The following is an 18,168-nucleotide window of genomic DNA, read 5'->3' as shown; positions in this document are numbered from 1 at the left end:
ATGTGTTTCAGTTAAAATCCACTCTCATGTTCCAAATTCAACTATGTATTTATATTCCGGATTTCAAGACTGGTTAATTGAATTTTCTAAATTCCAGAATGTAGGTTCACCTGCTGACGCTCTGGAGAAAATACATTCCGTACTCCAAATGCAATGATTTGTATTCAAGTTTGTAGACTCACTGGCTGAGGTAATCCAGAGAAAACCATTCTCATGTTCCAAATTCAAATATGCATGTTATCGAATTCAAGCTTGTGGATTCAAATGCTGGTGATCTCTGGAGAAAGGCCATTCTCGTGTTCCGAGTATCCAAATATTGTATATTCGAAATTCAAACTTATAGATTCACATGCTGATGTGATCCAGAGAAAACACATTCTCATGTTCGGAATGCTAAATCATTTGAGAAAAAACTGCAAAACCAGCAAAACTCTTGTAAACTCAATAGCTGATCCAAATGCAATTATTTGTTTCTTCATATGAAGCGGTTACTTTGTGATGTGACATTATAATTTAAAATTAAACAATAACTTTGTAAACATCACTTATTTACACAGCAATTATTTGTGTTCTTGATATTCAACCTTGTTGTTTCATATGCTGATGAACTTCGGAGAAAAACCATTCTTGTGTTCTGGATGCAATATCTGTTCTCGAAATTCAAGCTTGCCAACTCACGAGGAAGAACTATTTTCGGGTTTACATTTTATTTATAAGACCAATTTACGCCGTAGGGGCAGACAAGAAACTTCAATAAATAAAAAAAAAAATTTTAAGAGGAAGCTACAAGCCAAAAATTTGCGTATTCTTGGTATACCTTATATCGTAGGTAATAGGCATTAAAATCGCTTGACAAAAGGAGTCTAGAAACGTTCGCAGATAATCTTGGCTATAATACTGTATTTTTTAAAAGTTGTTTCCTTTAAGCGTTCATACATTTCTATTGAAAAAATATTTTTTTTAGTGGTTTGCATTTATATTTTTAATTGAGTAATTTATTTGTATTCTACTCAAGCGAAGCGATAGAAACACCTTCAATTTATCTAAATCATATTTTTTGGTATTCATAATGTTCACAATTCGTTATAAAGATTAATCAAAATTGTGATTTGGCAATAAGCTTCGTCTTAAAGCCAACATATAGAAAACACCATACTTAATTTTTAAATTTAACTAGCCCAGTAGAGGTAATAGCCGAAGGCAAAATGAATAAATAAGGTTGACACTGCAACTGATGGAGTGCTATCTAATTATTTTGCACATTCATACATCTTTTATACATAGTTTTGATATAACACGACTTTCTTTATTTGCTGAGGCATCCAATACTTCTCATTCTATTCTCTTGCATCATGTTTGATTCTCCTGGTACCTGCGTCTCTGTCCATCTACTACGAGTCCAAACGATCTAGGTTTCCTTTCTTTGTTCTTGATGCTTAAATCAGCCTTTTCAGGTCTCTACATTGGTAATACAGATGTTATGGTTTCACCACATTTACACATGGTAATTAAGTGTATTGGAGTCGAACTGTATTATCTAGGCCCTGTATGAAACAGCTTACATTTTGAACATTGAAAGAGTGAATAAAAAATTCTTACTTTTTTTTAAATTTTGCACCTCCATGGAACGTATCCTCATTTATACCCATCTCATTTTATTCTAGGAATGACCAACTATTCACTGTAAATTCATAGGCGTTTTGCATTGTTAAATATTTGTAAAATTAAATCGACAGCCATGTACCGAAAATTGAAATTCTGGCACAGATCAACCTATTTGTGCCGGAGTAACACACTCAGGGACATCGCCATAATTTGTAGCCGAATTCGTCCTTGGGGAAAGCGACCCGCTATCTGAATATGGTGGATGACAAATTCCACATATTCTTCAAAATTTACAAAGCGTTTGCAAGGTTTTAGCAGTAGGTTCATTCTAAATGTATCAACGATACTTTCATAACAAATTAGGTAACCTATAATGTTGTAATATAGTCAGCATTCTCACCAGACCACAACACACATTTCTGAGATATTGCAAATTTGAAAGCTAAAATATGTTGCATAAACATTAAAATACAGTTTAAAGATTATAAGGGAAATTTCAAAGTTTAATGTATCTGCATAAAAAAATTAGGTTTTTCACTATACTACACTTAGGACGGGTTGTTTCGGAGAATCTGAACAATTCATCAAATTTCAACATTCATTTTCAAGTTCTGTGAAAGATTTTTTCAAGTTCTGTTTTTATTTCAGTTTTGTCAAGCAACTAGCCTACAATGATATAAAAACAGAACTTGAATAAGTCTTTCACAGAACCCGAAAATGAACGTTAAAATTTGATGAATTGTTCAAATTCTCTGAAACAACCCGTCCTTATTTTGATTAATAGATTTATGTAAAAATAAAAAATAAAATATTTTTTGACTGAGGAATGAACCTTCCTCCCCAGGGACTGGCTCTTAACTGCTGTGAACTTTTAAAATGTCTTTTAAGATTGAAAAAATACATTAGGTTTGGTTGAGGATTGAACCTTTCTCCAATGGACTGCAGTCAACCGTGCTAACAACTGAGCCAAATCACGATTGTTTAGGACCGACATTTATTTTTATATTAATGTTGTAATGTCATCCAATTTCAGAGAAATGAGTATACGTCTGTGTTTGTATGCGTGATTACCAAAAAAAGTTGATAGAATGCATCGACAACAATCTGCCGGGTTTCAGCTCGATCGGATTTAGGAAGGTGGGTTAATTTCCACTTCCAAGATTTGCACTGATGCATTACGAAAACAAAATCAAAATTCATATGGATGTATCTGAAAAATACCTGGGGAACGCATTGCCGAGCCCGAAAACATCACCAAAAAAAACCCCACGACAATCCTAGTTAACTTTAACTAAGGAGACAGGGCTAATATCAAAGCAATGATGAGAAATATGGGAGATAGCATAGTAGACATATGGCTCGAATGCTTACAGGTAGAGATGGTCGGTATTCATGTCCCGGTTCCTTTGCTGTCACTGGAACTGTCGATATTATTTCTCTGGTTATTTTTGCAATATTTATCAAAAATGAATAAAATATTACAAAAATTTAAAAAAATAAAACCGATTCTTTTTTCTCATTGGTTTTAGAAATAGGATAGTTGGACATACATAATAACAATGTCAGATGTGCAATTATATAGTTTTGCAGTAGAGCTGTGTTTCATTTCTGCATGTTTACTGTTTTTGATAATATATTTCTCCAATTAAATAAATAGGGGTTAATGCAAAATACTAGACAACACTATATTTCTTGATCTCAAAGAGAAAAAATGCAGGAGCGAAACATTAAACAACTCTACTGCAAAACTACAAATGTTGACATCCGACATTATTCTTCGGGACCGTCGATATGTATATATTTTTTTAAATAACACTCGATTCAAAGTAATTACTATAAAAGACAACTATTTACATTGGGGGAGATATTAAAATATGCATTACAGTAAAAATTTTTGTCCGTCAAATTATCAAAATTTCATTGCATTTTGACAGTTCGGCTCTTTTGTTTGACATGTTCTTACTAAGCGTGTCCAGTTATTCTAAAACATTACCATGTTTTTTTTTTGAGGAACTGGTTCCAAAAGCAACTGAATAAAGAACCAGTTCCACAACGGTCTCCGGTAACTGGAAACACAGTGACAACTCATTTCAGGTGTCAACCATCTCCACTTAAGGGGGCCATTTTGTTTGACGTATTCGTACTAAGCGTGTCCAGTTATTCTAAAATTTTACCATGTTTTGTTTTTTGAGGAACTGGTTCCAAAAGTAACTGAATAAAGAACCGGTTCCACAACGGTCTCTAGTAACTGGAAACGCAGTGACAACACATTTCAGGTGTCAACTATCTCTACTTAAGGGAGACTGTATCCATATTCAACAATAATAATAAAAGTATTTTAATTTTCAATGTATGTACATTAAATTTGGGTAAAGTTTTCGTAGCTGTATTTTTAAATCCTGCATTTTTTAAGGATGCTTTTACTCCCCTTTTTGACTTCTTACTTTAATTTTCAGCTTCTCCAAAATGGTGTCTTTTTTATTTTCTTTGTATATATCCAATGTTAGTACATACATAAGCAAAATTGTCCGAGTGAGCAACGATTTCGTGCCATTTAAAAAATATTCAATTAATTCACAGTGATGAGAGGGGCACACAATAGATGCGTTTTCCCCAAGGGGAAAAAGAATGAAAAATTTCTATATGACAAAAATCATTAAGTACATTTTGAGAAGAAAAAAAAAATTGAGTACCTTTGAAGTGGTATCTGTACAATTAGGGATTTTTGTTTGTATAATATGCATAAATTCCACCAATAAAAACACAATTAACATAGTAAATTCTTTACTTAATAGGTGTTCATTTTCATAAAAATGATATAAACCAAATGAAAACAAAGAAACACTCAATGAATAGTCGGTGCCTAAAAAATAATTTAACTTACTGTGTATTATTTTTTATTTTTAAAGTATTTATAGTACAGTTTTACCTACCACTGTGTTATTTAGGTATACTAACGTGGAAAACATAAAAAAACAAAAAACATTTTACTTAAAATAAAACAATTTAAAAAATATATCTCGTCACTAAAGCAAGCACAAAAAAAAATAAACGAAAAAATGTTCCAGAAACTCAATAAAGGCAAAAAGTCACTAATTTTAAAACTAAGATGATAAATTTGCAATGGCTTATTCTATCTTAACGTCAGGAAAGCATTTTTGTTTTGCATCAAGAAGTTTGTTCCTTCCTATCGATTGTTATAAAATATACATGTATCAATTCGTTTCTTTGCAAACAATTACATCAAATAAGATATGTACAAACAAATAAAAATCTATTAATCTCTGTTACCAATCAAACTTAGCCAATGGTTTAGCTATAATTTTACCAGGTTGACTAAGGGAAGATTGGTAATAGTGACCATATGACATAATTATTATATTTTCTAGATAAAAAAAGCAATAACATCAAAGAATACCACAATAAAATCCTTAATGGTTCCAGTTGTTTATTTTGAAAAAGTTTATATGTATTATATTTTTTATTATTCAAAATAAAAGTAAATCCCTTGAAATGACTGAGATAAATATTTTAACATGATTTTTCCACTACTAGTTGTCAAATTCTGTAACATAAAATATTTTTTTCATTAAAATCACACAAGTGACAAATATTTTATTTTTCAGAAAAGTTAACAAATAAGTCAACCATTTTTTTAATTCTACCATTAAAATAAACAATTAAATATAAATTACTATTTCGTTCAGAGACCAATGATTATTCAGCAAATATGATAGGTGAATGCAAATGAAATTACTCAAAATAAGAGGAATTTAAAAAATGTTAGTGACAGCCGCATATTGATTATTATATATATTATTATACTTATATGCATAGCAAATTATTTTTGCGCTCTCTGAGAACAAATTTTAAGAATGTGAAATGAAAATTTAGATGTACAAATAATTACCTACTTAACATGAGTTGTGGAGAATCAAAACCCGCTGTGGAAAATTCTGCTGATTTTCATACATTAACAACAAGTACTAGAAGTAAATTGAAATAGATATAATATTAACCCCTCAAGCTCATATCGTTGTATCTCCTTGCTGTCGTGAGAAATATGATCTAAACAGTGTTAGAAAGAAAAAACACCATGCTTTATATTCAAATCTAGAAGTTAATCACAGAAGAATTAAAATGTACACCTCTATGAAACCAAAAGCAATTTGAAAAAAAATTATGAAACTTTTTTTATTAATTATTTTTATATGAAATGATAAAAAGGTGAGATGACAGTGATGTTTAGAATACATTTGTCTAATGAAATGGGTTTTTTTTTTGTTTGTTAACAGTAATTTTAGTTCAGTGTTTAGACAACATACGCAAGGAGAGCAATTTTTAAAACTTTTTTTATGTTTGCACTCAAATTGTTTATTGAAAAAAATATATTGTTTTATTTTTGGGGTATTCTTCTTTAGCCAAAGTTTCGGACAGCATTACAGCGTCCACCTTCAGGGCAGCTGTGTGAGACACTGTCCGCACAAGCTGTCCGAAAAATTGGCTAAAGAAGGTAGTAGCACAATACGGGATAACACCCCAAAAATAAATCACTTTAATACTTTTGGTCGTGAAAATCTCAAAAAATGATATGTTTATTTCTAATAATAAGCATATTTCCTCACCTTTCAAAAACAGTGTTTAGTTTTCAGATATATTCAGAAATGTTCTATTTATTTGGAATTTTTGCAAAGCAGAAATACACACAAATTCTCCGAACTGACAGCTTCTTTAAGAAATATAACGGTCAATATGCCAGAGTTCTGAGGGGTTAATATTTTTCGCCAAATATCAAGAGAATAACGAATAATTATTTTGACATTTAGCATAAAAGGTATGTGAATTATTTTTGTTTTCAATGTGTTCCATAGAGTTTTTTTGGGATCATCTCCAGATTTTTACAACTCCAACACTGATAAAAGACATTATAGTAGGTAATCCAATTTGTCATAAGGTTTAAAGCTTTATTTTTTGCGGTGTATCAATTAGGTAACATTAAAAAAAAGTTGAATTCAGTGGGACTAGGGCATCTCCGTTTGGGGAATGCAGGGATATTGAAGGAGTGTGGAGAAGTGGGAGGAAGTATGAAAAACACCCGTCTATTTGGTAATTAAACATGGCTAAAGCCATTTCAAGCAATGCTTCAATTATCAAAAGTGGTCTCACCAGGGAGATACAGAATGTATCTATAACTCGAGAACGAGGTGCAAATATACTATACATAATTTTACTTATAGTTTTTAATTCTATATCAACCGATTGGCGATCGAGCAAACCAATTTTTGTCGATCGTAGCCGCGCAGATTCAAGGAGCTTAACAATCATAAAAAACTGAGATACATCAAAATGTAAAAACCAACCATTTCGAGATGTCTACCCTTCCAAGGAGTTGGAACTGTTTAGGCATCGACGAAAAAATCCAAATGAGTAATAATTATTTACCGTTAGTTTCCTAAGTTTTTCATTCACAGGCCGCCTCGATGGGGGCGGGGGCCCCATGGTCGTCCTCGGTCTCCGTTGAAGAACATGCGGGGAAACGGTGGAGGAACAGGGCGCCAATCCATATGACGGAAGCCCCTTTGCGGGGCCCTACCAATCATTTGGTGGTTAGGTCTCGAAGGATTCATCGAGTTCGACTGCTGCCTCCATTTCGGGGGCTCCCCTTGTTCATCTTTCCAATTGTTGTAATCGTCCGCTCGATTACGCGTGTTTTCTGAATCATTTATATTCGGATTAGACGGATTCATCGCATTGCTAAACGATTCTCTAAAGATGTCTTCTTTTGATGGAGAAACAACCGTTGCGGATTTTGTTTCTCGTCCTTCTATAACGGGAGAAGTTTCGTCTTCAGTTAATGTGTGGCGCCTTTGTTTCGGGGAATCGTTGAATTTTTCAGTCGAATCGGATGGTACACTGTTTATCCTTACGAGATTCGACCGCGCGTTTGCTAGCTCTGTGAGATTTGATTTAATCTCGTTCTTATGTGCCGTGGTGTTTTGAGGTTTTAAAGGGGTGTTTGTTTTGATTGTAGGAGTCCCTCCGACTAACACTTTATTGTTGTTGAAGGTTTGCTGTTCTCTCGGGGGGTGTTCAGAAGCTGTTTTCCTGAATTGGTGTTGCTGAGAAATCGTTTGGTTAAACGTTGATGCCATGGGAGCATTCCCATGCATTCTAAGCAGGTTCATCTCTAACCTAGAGTGGCGTCCAAATTCTGAAATAGACCATGAATAATTGAAGCAATGAACACATCAGTACTTTCACATTCTATTGAATTAATTGTATTATTTAGCAGTACGTATACCTAGATAAATGAATTTCTTTAAAGTATTCCAAATAATATAACTTTGTTGTTTTGGCTATAATTTATGGTAAATTAGTCACAGCTTAAAGTAAAAATAAAAAATATAGAAATGAAAACATTACCATCATCGAGTTCGTACAATTCTTCGTCTGACATTTCCATATCGATACTCTCCACATTATCCGGCACTGAAGGGGGCGGGTGGGACATGATCATGTTGGAGGGATGATGAGACATGTTGGGGGGAAGTTGGGATATGGTGGGAGGATGTTGGGACATGTTGTTACTGTTACTCCTCTGAATCGGCATGCTCGGGGGATGTTGTAACATGTTTTTCCCGGCTAAAAATGTGACAGGGGGGTGTTGAGACATGTCCGGATTGTGTTGCGGGATGTTGTGCTGCGGCATTTTGGGTGGGAGGTGCGACATATTAGGGGGATGCTGGGACATGTCCGGATTATGTTGTGGCATGTTCGGAGGAAGATGGGACATACTAGGTGGATGTTGGGAAACGTTGTTGAGAGGATGTTGGGGTACATTGGCGGGAAGGCGAGGGGGTGCGTTGCTTGTCGGGGAGTGGTGGGAAATATTGTTGGGAGCGTGTTGTGGGATATTGTTAGGATGTTGTTGTTGTGGTGGGATGTTGTTAGGATGCTGTTGTTGTTGTTGCGGTGTGTAGTTTAGCACATACGGAGGAATATTGTTGGGAGGATGTTGAGGGATGTTGGGGGGTAATCTCTGCAACTGCGGAGGAGCTGGTGGTGGGGCCAGGACTGGTATTTCTGCTCCCATGCTTCTGTAGTCCTAAAAATCAAAAAAAAAACATTGCTAAATTAAACCAGTGATCTTAAAAACCTCAATATACCATCCCTAACCATCACACCATATCACTAATAAGAATGGAAAGCCACCCAACTCTGAAAAAAAACTCCTTGCTTCATTCACATTTATACTACAGTGCTCTCAGTCATCGTCACTTTTACTAATTGAAATCAAGCTCTATTTGCCTGTATTTGTAATTTCCTAAAATTCAGTAATCCGCCACGAGCCTGGACTCAAGCGCAATGCTTTGTATACAGATGGGTTCAGTTATCTAATTCTTACATAATCTGACTGGCCATTTTACTAATCACCAGGATTCATTATTGTTGTTTTAGGACATGTCAGTTAGTCATCTGTGTATTCTAGCAAATGTCCCTGATGTTTCTGTTAGTTTTGTTCTGCCACGTTTGTTTGAATAAATTTACAAAATACAGTCTTCTCGCAAGCTAAAACATTAGCGCACTCACAGAACACAGCTTAAAAATACTAAATTAACATTAAACCAAAAATTTGTAATTTTACAAAAGATCGATAGTGGTGTTTGTTAGTTTTTACGAAATACCTGTATTAATTTTGACTATAATGGTTTTTGTGATAGTGAGAACTGTATTCTGTTCTTTCACTGAGTCAAGTATTCCATTCACTTGATTGTGCCGTGTCTTCCTGACTTCCTCGAAACCTCCTTTCATTCATTTGAACATGATATTATATTATTTTTACACTCTTCTCTCCTTCCTTCAACAGTGCAATTCTTAGCTACAGTGGGTGGCAAAATTATTACTTAAACATGCGAAAATGACAATCAGTTAGAAGTTGTATAAATTTTTTAAATAGAATAAATTAAAGTATAAATAGATTTTATACTTTAACCATTTGAGTGCCAAAAAAATTCATACAGTTGCTTGTAAAATGCCACCAAAAAAACATTATTTTTTATGAAACTATATATTTTTTTAAAACCCCATAAATTATTTGAATTTTCAAGGATTTCGATGATTTTTTCGGTGTTTTATTAAAGAATATTGGTTTAGAATCACGCGGAGGAGGATCCCGAAGTCCAGGCGTTTCGAAAAAATGAGAATTTTACGTACAGACGTACGCGCGAATCAGAACACGACTGACGCAATCGACGGAAATCGACGATCGGCAATCTTCGTTAAAACACGAATCGACGAAAATCGACGATTGGCACCCAAACGGTTAATTTGTGTTTTTTAGGTAAACTAAGTACTTCTTGTACAATCAAAAATAAATTATTTTATTTTAAATAATACGTATTTGAGAAAAAGCACACCACATAATGTTTAGAAATATTCATTAATATTTAGAAAACCTCCCTTGCGTCAGTTACAGTTACCCAATTTCTATTACTACTTGCCTGGGAGTTCTGGCAGAAGTAATAACTCCACCTTCATTTATAACATTTGTCTTTCGCATTCATAACTACAGCAACTCCTTCATACATTTTCTTCTGTTTTCCAGGCAAATGTCACAAATTGTTCGATCATTTCGAGGTGCAGTGAATCCCTTTCCTCCTCACTTTCTAGTTCTCTGATTAGCTATAGTTATTGTTCTATCGAGTTTATTAATAAAATTGGCAATAAATTTATATTTGAAATAAAATCTGTTAATTCTTAACCATTCAGGCCTCTGGCACATTGACCATTATGTTTCTTAAAGATGCTGTCAGAAAGTCGGAGAATTTGCACATACATATTTTGCAACTCAATAAAATCCAATAAATGGGTTATTTCTGAATGTAACCGAAAACAAAAAACTGTTTATTAAACTAAAAATTATTAGAAATAAACATATAATTATTGAAATATTATAATTTTAAAATCTAACATAAAAAAGTTTTAAAAAATGGCTTATATTTTTCATCTTAACCTTTTCTCTGCGGGAGACGCACGCCTGCGACGCACTGTACATGCCCTGTACGCGGGTGGCACATCTGTGCGACGCAAAGTTTCTTCGGCGTTATGGGTATGAAACATGCTTGAGCACGGTAAAACTTATACTCTTAAAAAATCTCACATCTTTACACTACTGACATCTTACGATATTTATCCATAATACGTATCCTAATCATCGATATAAAGATTTGAAGGGATCTTCCAACTCAGAGCGAAAAATGAATCAGTTTGAATTCTTCCCGCGTCTTTACACACGTTATTGCGCAGGCGCATTTTATAAGATTCTCAAACAGAGACGCTCGCCGTGTAGATTACATTGTTTTATCGAATTATTGTTTGCTTTTTCGTGGATATGAACTTTTTTAATTACAGTGTACATTCATCTGATTTATCATATTTTAAAATAAGTTCAGTTACATAAATTCATTCAAACTATTGAAGAAATATAAAATTTCGTCAGTGTTAGATTATTTTCAAATAAAAATACGTGGTTAAAACTTTTTTTTAGTGAAAAATCAAGTGTAAAGTTGTACAAGTTTGACGTTTTATCAATTTTTGAAAGTATTTTTATTGCCAAAATACAAAATGTCGGGTCGTGGTCTTAATGACGAAGAAATATTTGGTGCTACTTTAGAAATAGATTCAGATTTTGAAATTAGTGACAGTGACGTCGATAATAATTGCGAAGATGCTGAAATACATGAAAGCCATGATTCTGAACCCGAAATGAACATTGAAGAAGGAGAAGAAGTGGTTGAAAATCTGTGGACTGCCGGCCCTTTCGTACCCATTATTTATGAATTCGACGATTTCGCATCAGGTATCAATCCAGATACCAGGTTAACTGAAGACACGCCCGAACTTATGTTTTTTGAACATTTTTTGAATACAGAAATTATGACAAAAATTGTTGATGAAACAAATCAATTTTATCAATATAAAGTTAGGACGATGGATTTTACAGCAAAATCGAGAGTTACAAAATGGGTTCATACAACAGTCTCAGAAATGTACGTTTTTATTGCGTTAACATTTGCCATGACTAGGAACAAACACTTAGCTATCGAGGAACATTGGAGTACGAACCCCATAATCTTTTCACCAATATTTGGAAAGACAATGCCCAGAGACCGTTATCAGATAATATTACAGATGCTCCACTTTAGTGATAGTAATATTCAAACGCCTACTGATAGACTGCATAAAATACGTGTTCTTGTTGACCACACACGAAATATTTTTAAATCAACTATGATGCCCCATGAAAATCTATGTATTGACGAAAGCATCATCGTTTTCAAAGGCCGTCTATTATTCAAGCAATACATTCCATCTAAACGTCACCGATTTGGAATAAAAATGTTTGTGATGTGTGACGTCATGACGGGTTTCATTCTCGATTTTATAATTTATGTTGGTTCTGATACAGAAAAAAATGATACTCAAGGTATTGGTATTTCGGGAGGCGTTGTAACCACCCTTTTGTCAGATTATTTCGGAAAGGGTCATAATTTGTGGTGCGACAACTGGTACACTAGTCCAAATTTATTTAAATATTTACACGAAAAAAAAACTAATGCTTGTGGCACTGTTCGGAAAAACAGGAAAGGCATGGCACCTTTTGTTAAATTGAAGAAAGGGGAAATCCAATCAAAGCACCAATCACCGTTGTTAGCTTTGAAATGGCACAATAGGCGTGAAATCCATATGCTGACCACTCTTCATGATGGTTCTGTTGGACCATCGGGAAAAATAAATAGATCGACAGGAGAGCCCATTTTAAAACCACAATGTGTTCTAGACTATAACAAGAACATGGGTCTAGTAGACAAAGCTGATATGATGCTAAGCAACTTAAGTTGTATGAGGAAGTCACTCAAATGGTACAGGAAAGTTGCATTTCATATAATTGATTTGTATTTATTAAATGCTCACATAATATACCAAACTGTAACATCAAAAAAAGTCAGTTTGGCTGATTTCCAAATGGCTGTGATTGAGCAATTACTAGAGAAATATCACAAAACTTTGCCGAGTATTTTACGTCCCACAACATCAAGAGATTACCCGATGCGTTTATCATCAAAAATTGTTTCCAAACACATGCCCATTAAAGTTCCCCCTTCAGCAAAAAACACAAACCCTCGTCGAAGGTGTCGTGTCTGTGCCACTTCAACACTGAAGCCCAAAGTCAGAAAACTTACTAAATTTATGTGCTTAGAGTGCAATGTGCCGTTATGCGTTGAGAACTGTTTCAAAATTTATCACGATAAAAAAATATATTAAGTGATACATATTTACGGTGACATAATAACAGAAAAATTATTTCATTATTTTTGTAAATTTAAGTGTAGTTATTTTTTATTATATGAACCTTTTTAAGTGTGTCAATATTTCATGTATCCAGTCAAACGCGACATCGCACCCATAAATCAACCACTTACATCGCACCACAGTTGAAGAGCTCTACTCCGGTATGTTTATAAGCATGTGTATCGTTATCTTTGAAATATAAACATGGCCGCCCGGGTATACCGTATCAGATTACGAATATTATATACTTCGAATTTTTATCAAGTCTCATTGATGTTCGGATTGTTTATTTATACTTGAAAAGATAATTCAAGACATAAGCGACGTATTTTTTAAAACAAATTTTAAAATCCATGCGTGATTATTGTTTAAAGTCATAAATTAGATTGATGATAAATAGCCCCGCGTGTGAACGAAGTGATACAAATTAATGACGCATAGAAAAGGTTAACACTCAACTAAAATTACTGATAATGAAAAAAACACATTTTATTAGACAAATGTACTATAAACGTTACTGCCACCTTTTTTGTCATTTCATGCAAAAACAATTATTACAAAGTTTCATAATTTTTTCTCAAATTTCTATCTGAACTTTTGGTTTTCTCTTTCTAATGCTGTTTAGTTCATATTTCTAACTATGAGGGTAAGGGAGACACAATGATTTCTATGAGACCGGATGAGCCATCCCGAAAAACGAACAATTTGACTCTACGGGTAACAGCTGTTTGTTCTGAAAACCGAACAAATTAGCCTAAGGAGTTAAATAATAATAAAAATAATAATTTGGCCACCCACTGTATGTACATCTTTGATGACAAAGGCATATTCCTATGTAACTAACCTGGTCATTTTGCTCCAAATGGGGTGTCCAAGGACTCATTGGTGGAAGTCCAGTTGTCAGAGAGATCAGGTTACGGTGGTCCACATCAGCTTTAAAGAACATTCATAATGAAAACAAATAATATCAATGGGACCTAATAACTAACACACGTTATATGCTCGAAAACAAGAGTCCCATTCAAGAAAATGGATTTAGTTTTTAAACAGATGTTTGAAAATAATACATATATTTTAATGAAATTTTGACAAGGATTTAAAGATATGGGAAGACTTGCTTCACATTTTTAAATACATAAACATATATGTAGTTGGGACCCTTACAAAGAGATTGGTATAAACAATTTATGTAAAATTATCAGACAGCAATGCCTTTTCCACCATTCAAGCAGGACCGGTGTAAAAGGTAGAACTACCCTTCCCGGACAAAGTGTGTTAATATAACATTGTTAACATCCAGGGAACCAAGGGGGAGTGGACTCCTCCATCGTGGGGCCTTCAGGGAAACAAGAGGAGTGGAGAGGAGAGATAAGGCCACCTCCGTGAACTCTTCCCTTGTGGGGCCTTCAGAGAACCAAAGGGGAGTGGAGAGGAGAGATGAGACCTGGGAAGACAAATTGTGGAACCAGAAGACATAGCCACATGCAATGACAAGTGAACTTTATCAAAGGGACCGGGTGACTGTTAAAGAAATGAGGTAAAATGGGATATATATGTAAACCGTCTCCGCCCTATAATAAAAAATTAAAGAATAACATTTTCATATTTATTTTCAATAAATTAAATTAAAACTCCATGGATCAAAATGAAAAGGACACTGAGAACATAAAATAGTTGGGTTGATCTTAAAATTCCCGACAGAACAACTTGCGCAAATTTCATGTTTTTCACTGTGGAAGAATTATTGCCGTGCGATACAGCAGTGTTCCGCAAAGTGTGCTCCGCGGCACACTGGTGTGCCGTGGCCATTTGTAAGTGTGCCGCGAGTCCCGCGTCACTTCTCACAAAGTGCTCTGTAAATCGGTCTTTACTTTTCTGTGCGGCGCGGCTGCCGGAGGTGGCGTGGGTGGGACTCGATCGCTGCGAAGTGGCCGTGTGCTACGCCGCTACGCTACATTATCAAGTGTGCTATACTACATAAGTGGGGTGCTATTGCTACATTATCACGTGATTGCGCACGAGCTATCGGGGTGCATGCGCGTGACAACATAAAACTACGAATTACGATGGTGACGGTGCGCCCGCTTGTTTAGTAGTCATTCGTTAATGAGTATCCACTGCTGTCAAAGCGAGCTATTGCAATTCTATTACCATTTGCCACGACCTATTTACGCGAATTGGGGTTTTCAACTCTCACAACGATAAAGTCAAAAAATGAGAACGCCTGAGGACGATCGACGAAGAGATGCGAGCAGCGTTATCAACCATTGTTCCAAATTTTGATCGTCTGTGTTCAGTTAAACAGGCTCACATTTCGCATTAAACATCTTTTCATGTTATATTGATTTTAATAATAAATATTAATAAAATATAGTTTTTGGAAAATTTTGGTTCGGAGTGGCCACGCTTATTACGAATATTTTTTAGAAAAATACTTTAGATATGCCGTAATTACTATAAAAGGAAACTTTTTGGCTTGGTGGCGGCGGAAAAAGATGCATTTTAATTATCAATGGCGTAAAATTAAAATTCACTTCTCGAACCGATTCGGTGACAGTTCGCGGTCATTCTGTCACTGTTATGTGATAAATATCAAGCATAATTACACAAACCCGGCTAGACAAACCCTGGTTTTCCAAACAAACCATTCAAAACCTGGGATGTTTTTTAAATTATGATGACATGCAGCTTTCGTAGTTTAACCTCAAAGTTCGCCGTTATTCCTAATAAGCCTAGCCAATTCTATCCAAAATTCACCTTGTTTTTTTTCTTTGGTGTACCGTTAAAATTTCTTGATTAGTTAGGTGTACCGTGAACATAAAAAGTTTGCGGAACACTGCGATACAGGGTTGTATTAGAACATACCTGACAAACTTTACGATTAGGATTAAATTTATTAGGATTAAAAAGTGTTTGGTCTCTGGTGAAATATTTTTTTTTCAATAAAATCTTTCACATGTCATCACTTCACTGGTCACTCAGCCGAGTAACTGTCCAACCCGCACGTAACCTACATTGGTTTTTTTAAATCTTTTTATGTGAAAAAAAAAGAAAAAACACCTGAGATTAAGCTCAGGAATCTCTGGTTAAAGTTTGTCATGTTGATACACCATCTGTATTTATTTATTTATCTATTCACTTATAAATACAGTTTATGACTTTATACATATTGACATTGGGTGCAAGTAATACAGATAGATGTTCCATATATAAAACGTGGTAGTAGAATGAAATGTGATATGCAACTGTATACACATGATTGAAGCTTAGGTAGTAATGTTCTGTGAACACCTCACTAGGAGAACCTGTGCCGAGGTGTTCGCATGGGTGTTATTCTGCCGTCATAGGTGGAAACACAATATCCTCCTTGGGAGTCTCCACTGTAGTTCCACCCATGGTGGCAGTATTATACACGATTAGGTTAGTTAGTATTGCACAAATACATTGTACAGTTTATAATAAAGTTTACCTTTGTGAGCAGGTCGATTCCTATCCTTTGGTCCTGGTGAAGAGGTCGCTACTGGCGAAGGCGGTAAGGGTGGCAGTACTCTTAGATCTACATCATCTCCTTTCATCAGTACTGAAAAATAAAAACTATTAACTCTTTGTAATTCGTTGTCGCCGCCACGGCGACATAGGAAACATTCTAACAACTCCGATGGCGCCACAGCGGCCACATAAACATCCTTTTACAGGTATACACATGATTCTATTCAGTTGTATACAGTACCCATTTACGATTGGTTGTGCTTTTTGATCTGTTTTTCACACATAACAATAACTAAGGACGGGTTGTTTCGGAGAATTTGAACAATTCATCAAATTTCAACGTTCATTTTTCGGGTTCTGTGAAAGTCCTATTCCAGTTCTGTTATTATGTCATTGTAGGCTAGTTGCTTGAAAAAACTGAAATAAAAACAGAACTTGAAAAAATCATTCACAGAACTTGAAAATGAACATTCAAATTTGATGAATTGTTCAAATTCTCCGAAAAAACCCATCCTAAGCATTCATTTTATTTGAATATTTTTTACTGGGCAATAAATATTCTCACTCCATCAGAGACCAGGCTCAATTGAAAACTTTATATTTTAAGAAAAGGTCCAAAGCGGGACTGTGTGGTATACTCAAAGGAGCAGTAAAAGGTGGCAGACGGGAAAGCATTGAGTACTGTGACACGTGTCCTAACAGGCCACGTATGCATTTAGGCGACTGCTTTCTAAAATACCACATGTTCAAAAATTATAAAGAGTAGAATAAGCAATATATATTTATATAATAAGCAATAAATATCATTTTATTTACTGCCTTACCAAAAAACATTTTTTTCTAATTTTCTAAAAATATCGTAATTCTTCCTCATATTTTTAATTACACTCTATGGAGTAGCTGGTATACCATATAAAAAATAATTTGGAGTACAAAGGGTAAAGCAAAACTTAAAAAAAATAAAATTTTAACAATGTGACAATGTGTTTTCCTTGCCGACAGATCACAATTTAACAGGGACAATTAAAATAAAATGCATCAAATTCAAGACAGTGGAACTAATGATAGAATAATGGTTAGGTTGGCGATAGCAGATACATATTATCGAAGTTAAGAAAATTTCAAAGACACTTTACGCAACAGCACCAGCTGCATTTGATGGGGCAACAATTTCAAGCTTTGAAAGATGTAACTCCATTTCTTATAATTCAGCATAGGATATCCAGTTCTTGTAATGCAGTCAATAAGTACACAATGCATTAACAATAAATAAATACCAAAAACTTTGAGAGACCACCATTATGAAGACAGAATCCAGAAATTAAAATTACATACCAACATTAAAAGAAAGAAGAGAAAGAGGTGACATCTGGACATTACAGCAGGCTCGACTGGATTTTTATTAGGAGAGAAGAAAGGATTGACTTATTGTGAAATTTGATATTTATTTATTAATTCACGTGTATTATGTACCATAGTGTGGGTATCTTGGTGTACAAATAAAAATCTCTTCAACTCTGATGCAGCGTTTATTAATGAATAGAAAATCGATTTTACAGTCGCAATATTTACTCGTTTACTATTTACAATACTATGGAATGCGGGCGAATCTGGGTAAGTTTCCGTAGCGCGATTGTACGTGGCCGGCGGTGACAGAGACTGAATACTGACTGCTCGCTGCGTCGGGCTTATTTATACTGTACGGCCGGCAGCGACAGTAGG

At 34.7% G+C, this 18,168-nt stretch overlaps 1 protein-coding gene across 3 annotated transcripts in view; it reads right to left on the bottom strand.

Annotated features, from left to right (window-relative positions):
* The window catches only part of LOC149412002 (uncharacterized), a 56,450-nt gene that overhangs the window by 13,125 nt on the left and 25,157 nt on the right, over window positions 1-18,168 (bottom strand). For 2 of the 3 annotated variants that reach the window (XM_089646383.1, XM_089646385.1), the window contains exons 12-15: window positions 16,427-16,537; window positions 13,802-13,890; window positions 8,029-8,710; window positions 4,379-7,816 (exon numbers count right to left, since the gene is read on the bottom strand). In XM_089646383.1, the coding sequence (XP_089502509.1) occupies window positions 7,071-7,816; window positions 8,029-8,710; window positions 13,802-13,890; window positions 16,427-16,537 (1,628 nt within the window). In that variant the 3' untranslated portion in view covers window positions 4,379-7,070. Of the gene's footprint in view, window positions 1-4,378; window positions 7,817-8,028; window positions 8,711-13,801; window positions 13,891-16,426; window positions 16,538-18,168 lie in introns of those variants that run through there. The other variant, XM_089646384.1, reaches the window with a different exon arrangement.

This window comes from Hesperophylax consimilis, chromosome 24 (genome assembly GCF_061612785.1).
Source record: "Hesperophylax consimilis isolate HC1 chromosome 24, BYU_Hcon_1.0, whole genome shotgun sequence".
Classification (NCBI taxonomy): Eukaryota; Metazoa; Arthropoda; class Insecta; order Trichoptera; family Limnephilidae; genus Hesperophylax; species Hesperophylax consimilis.
The sequence above is the reverse complement of the archived record's forward strand: the minus strand, read 5'-3'. Positions and strand labels throughout refer to the sequence as shown.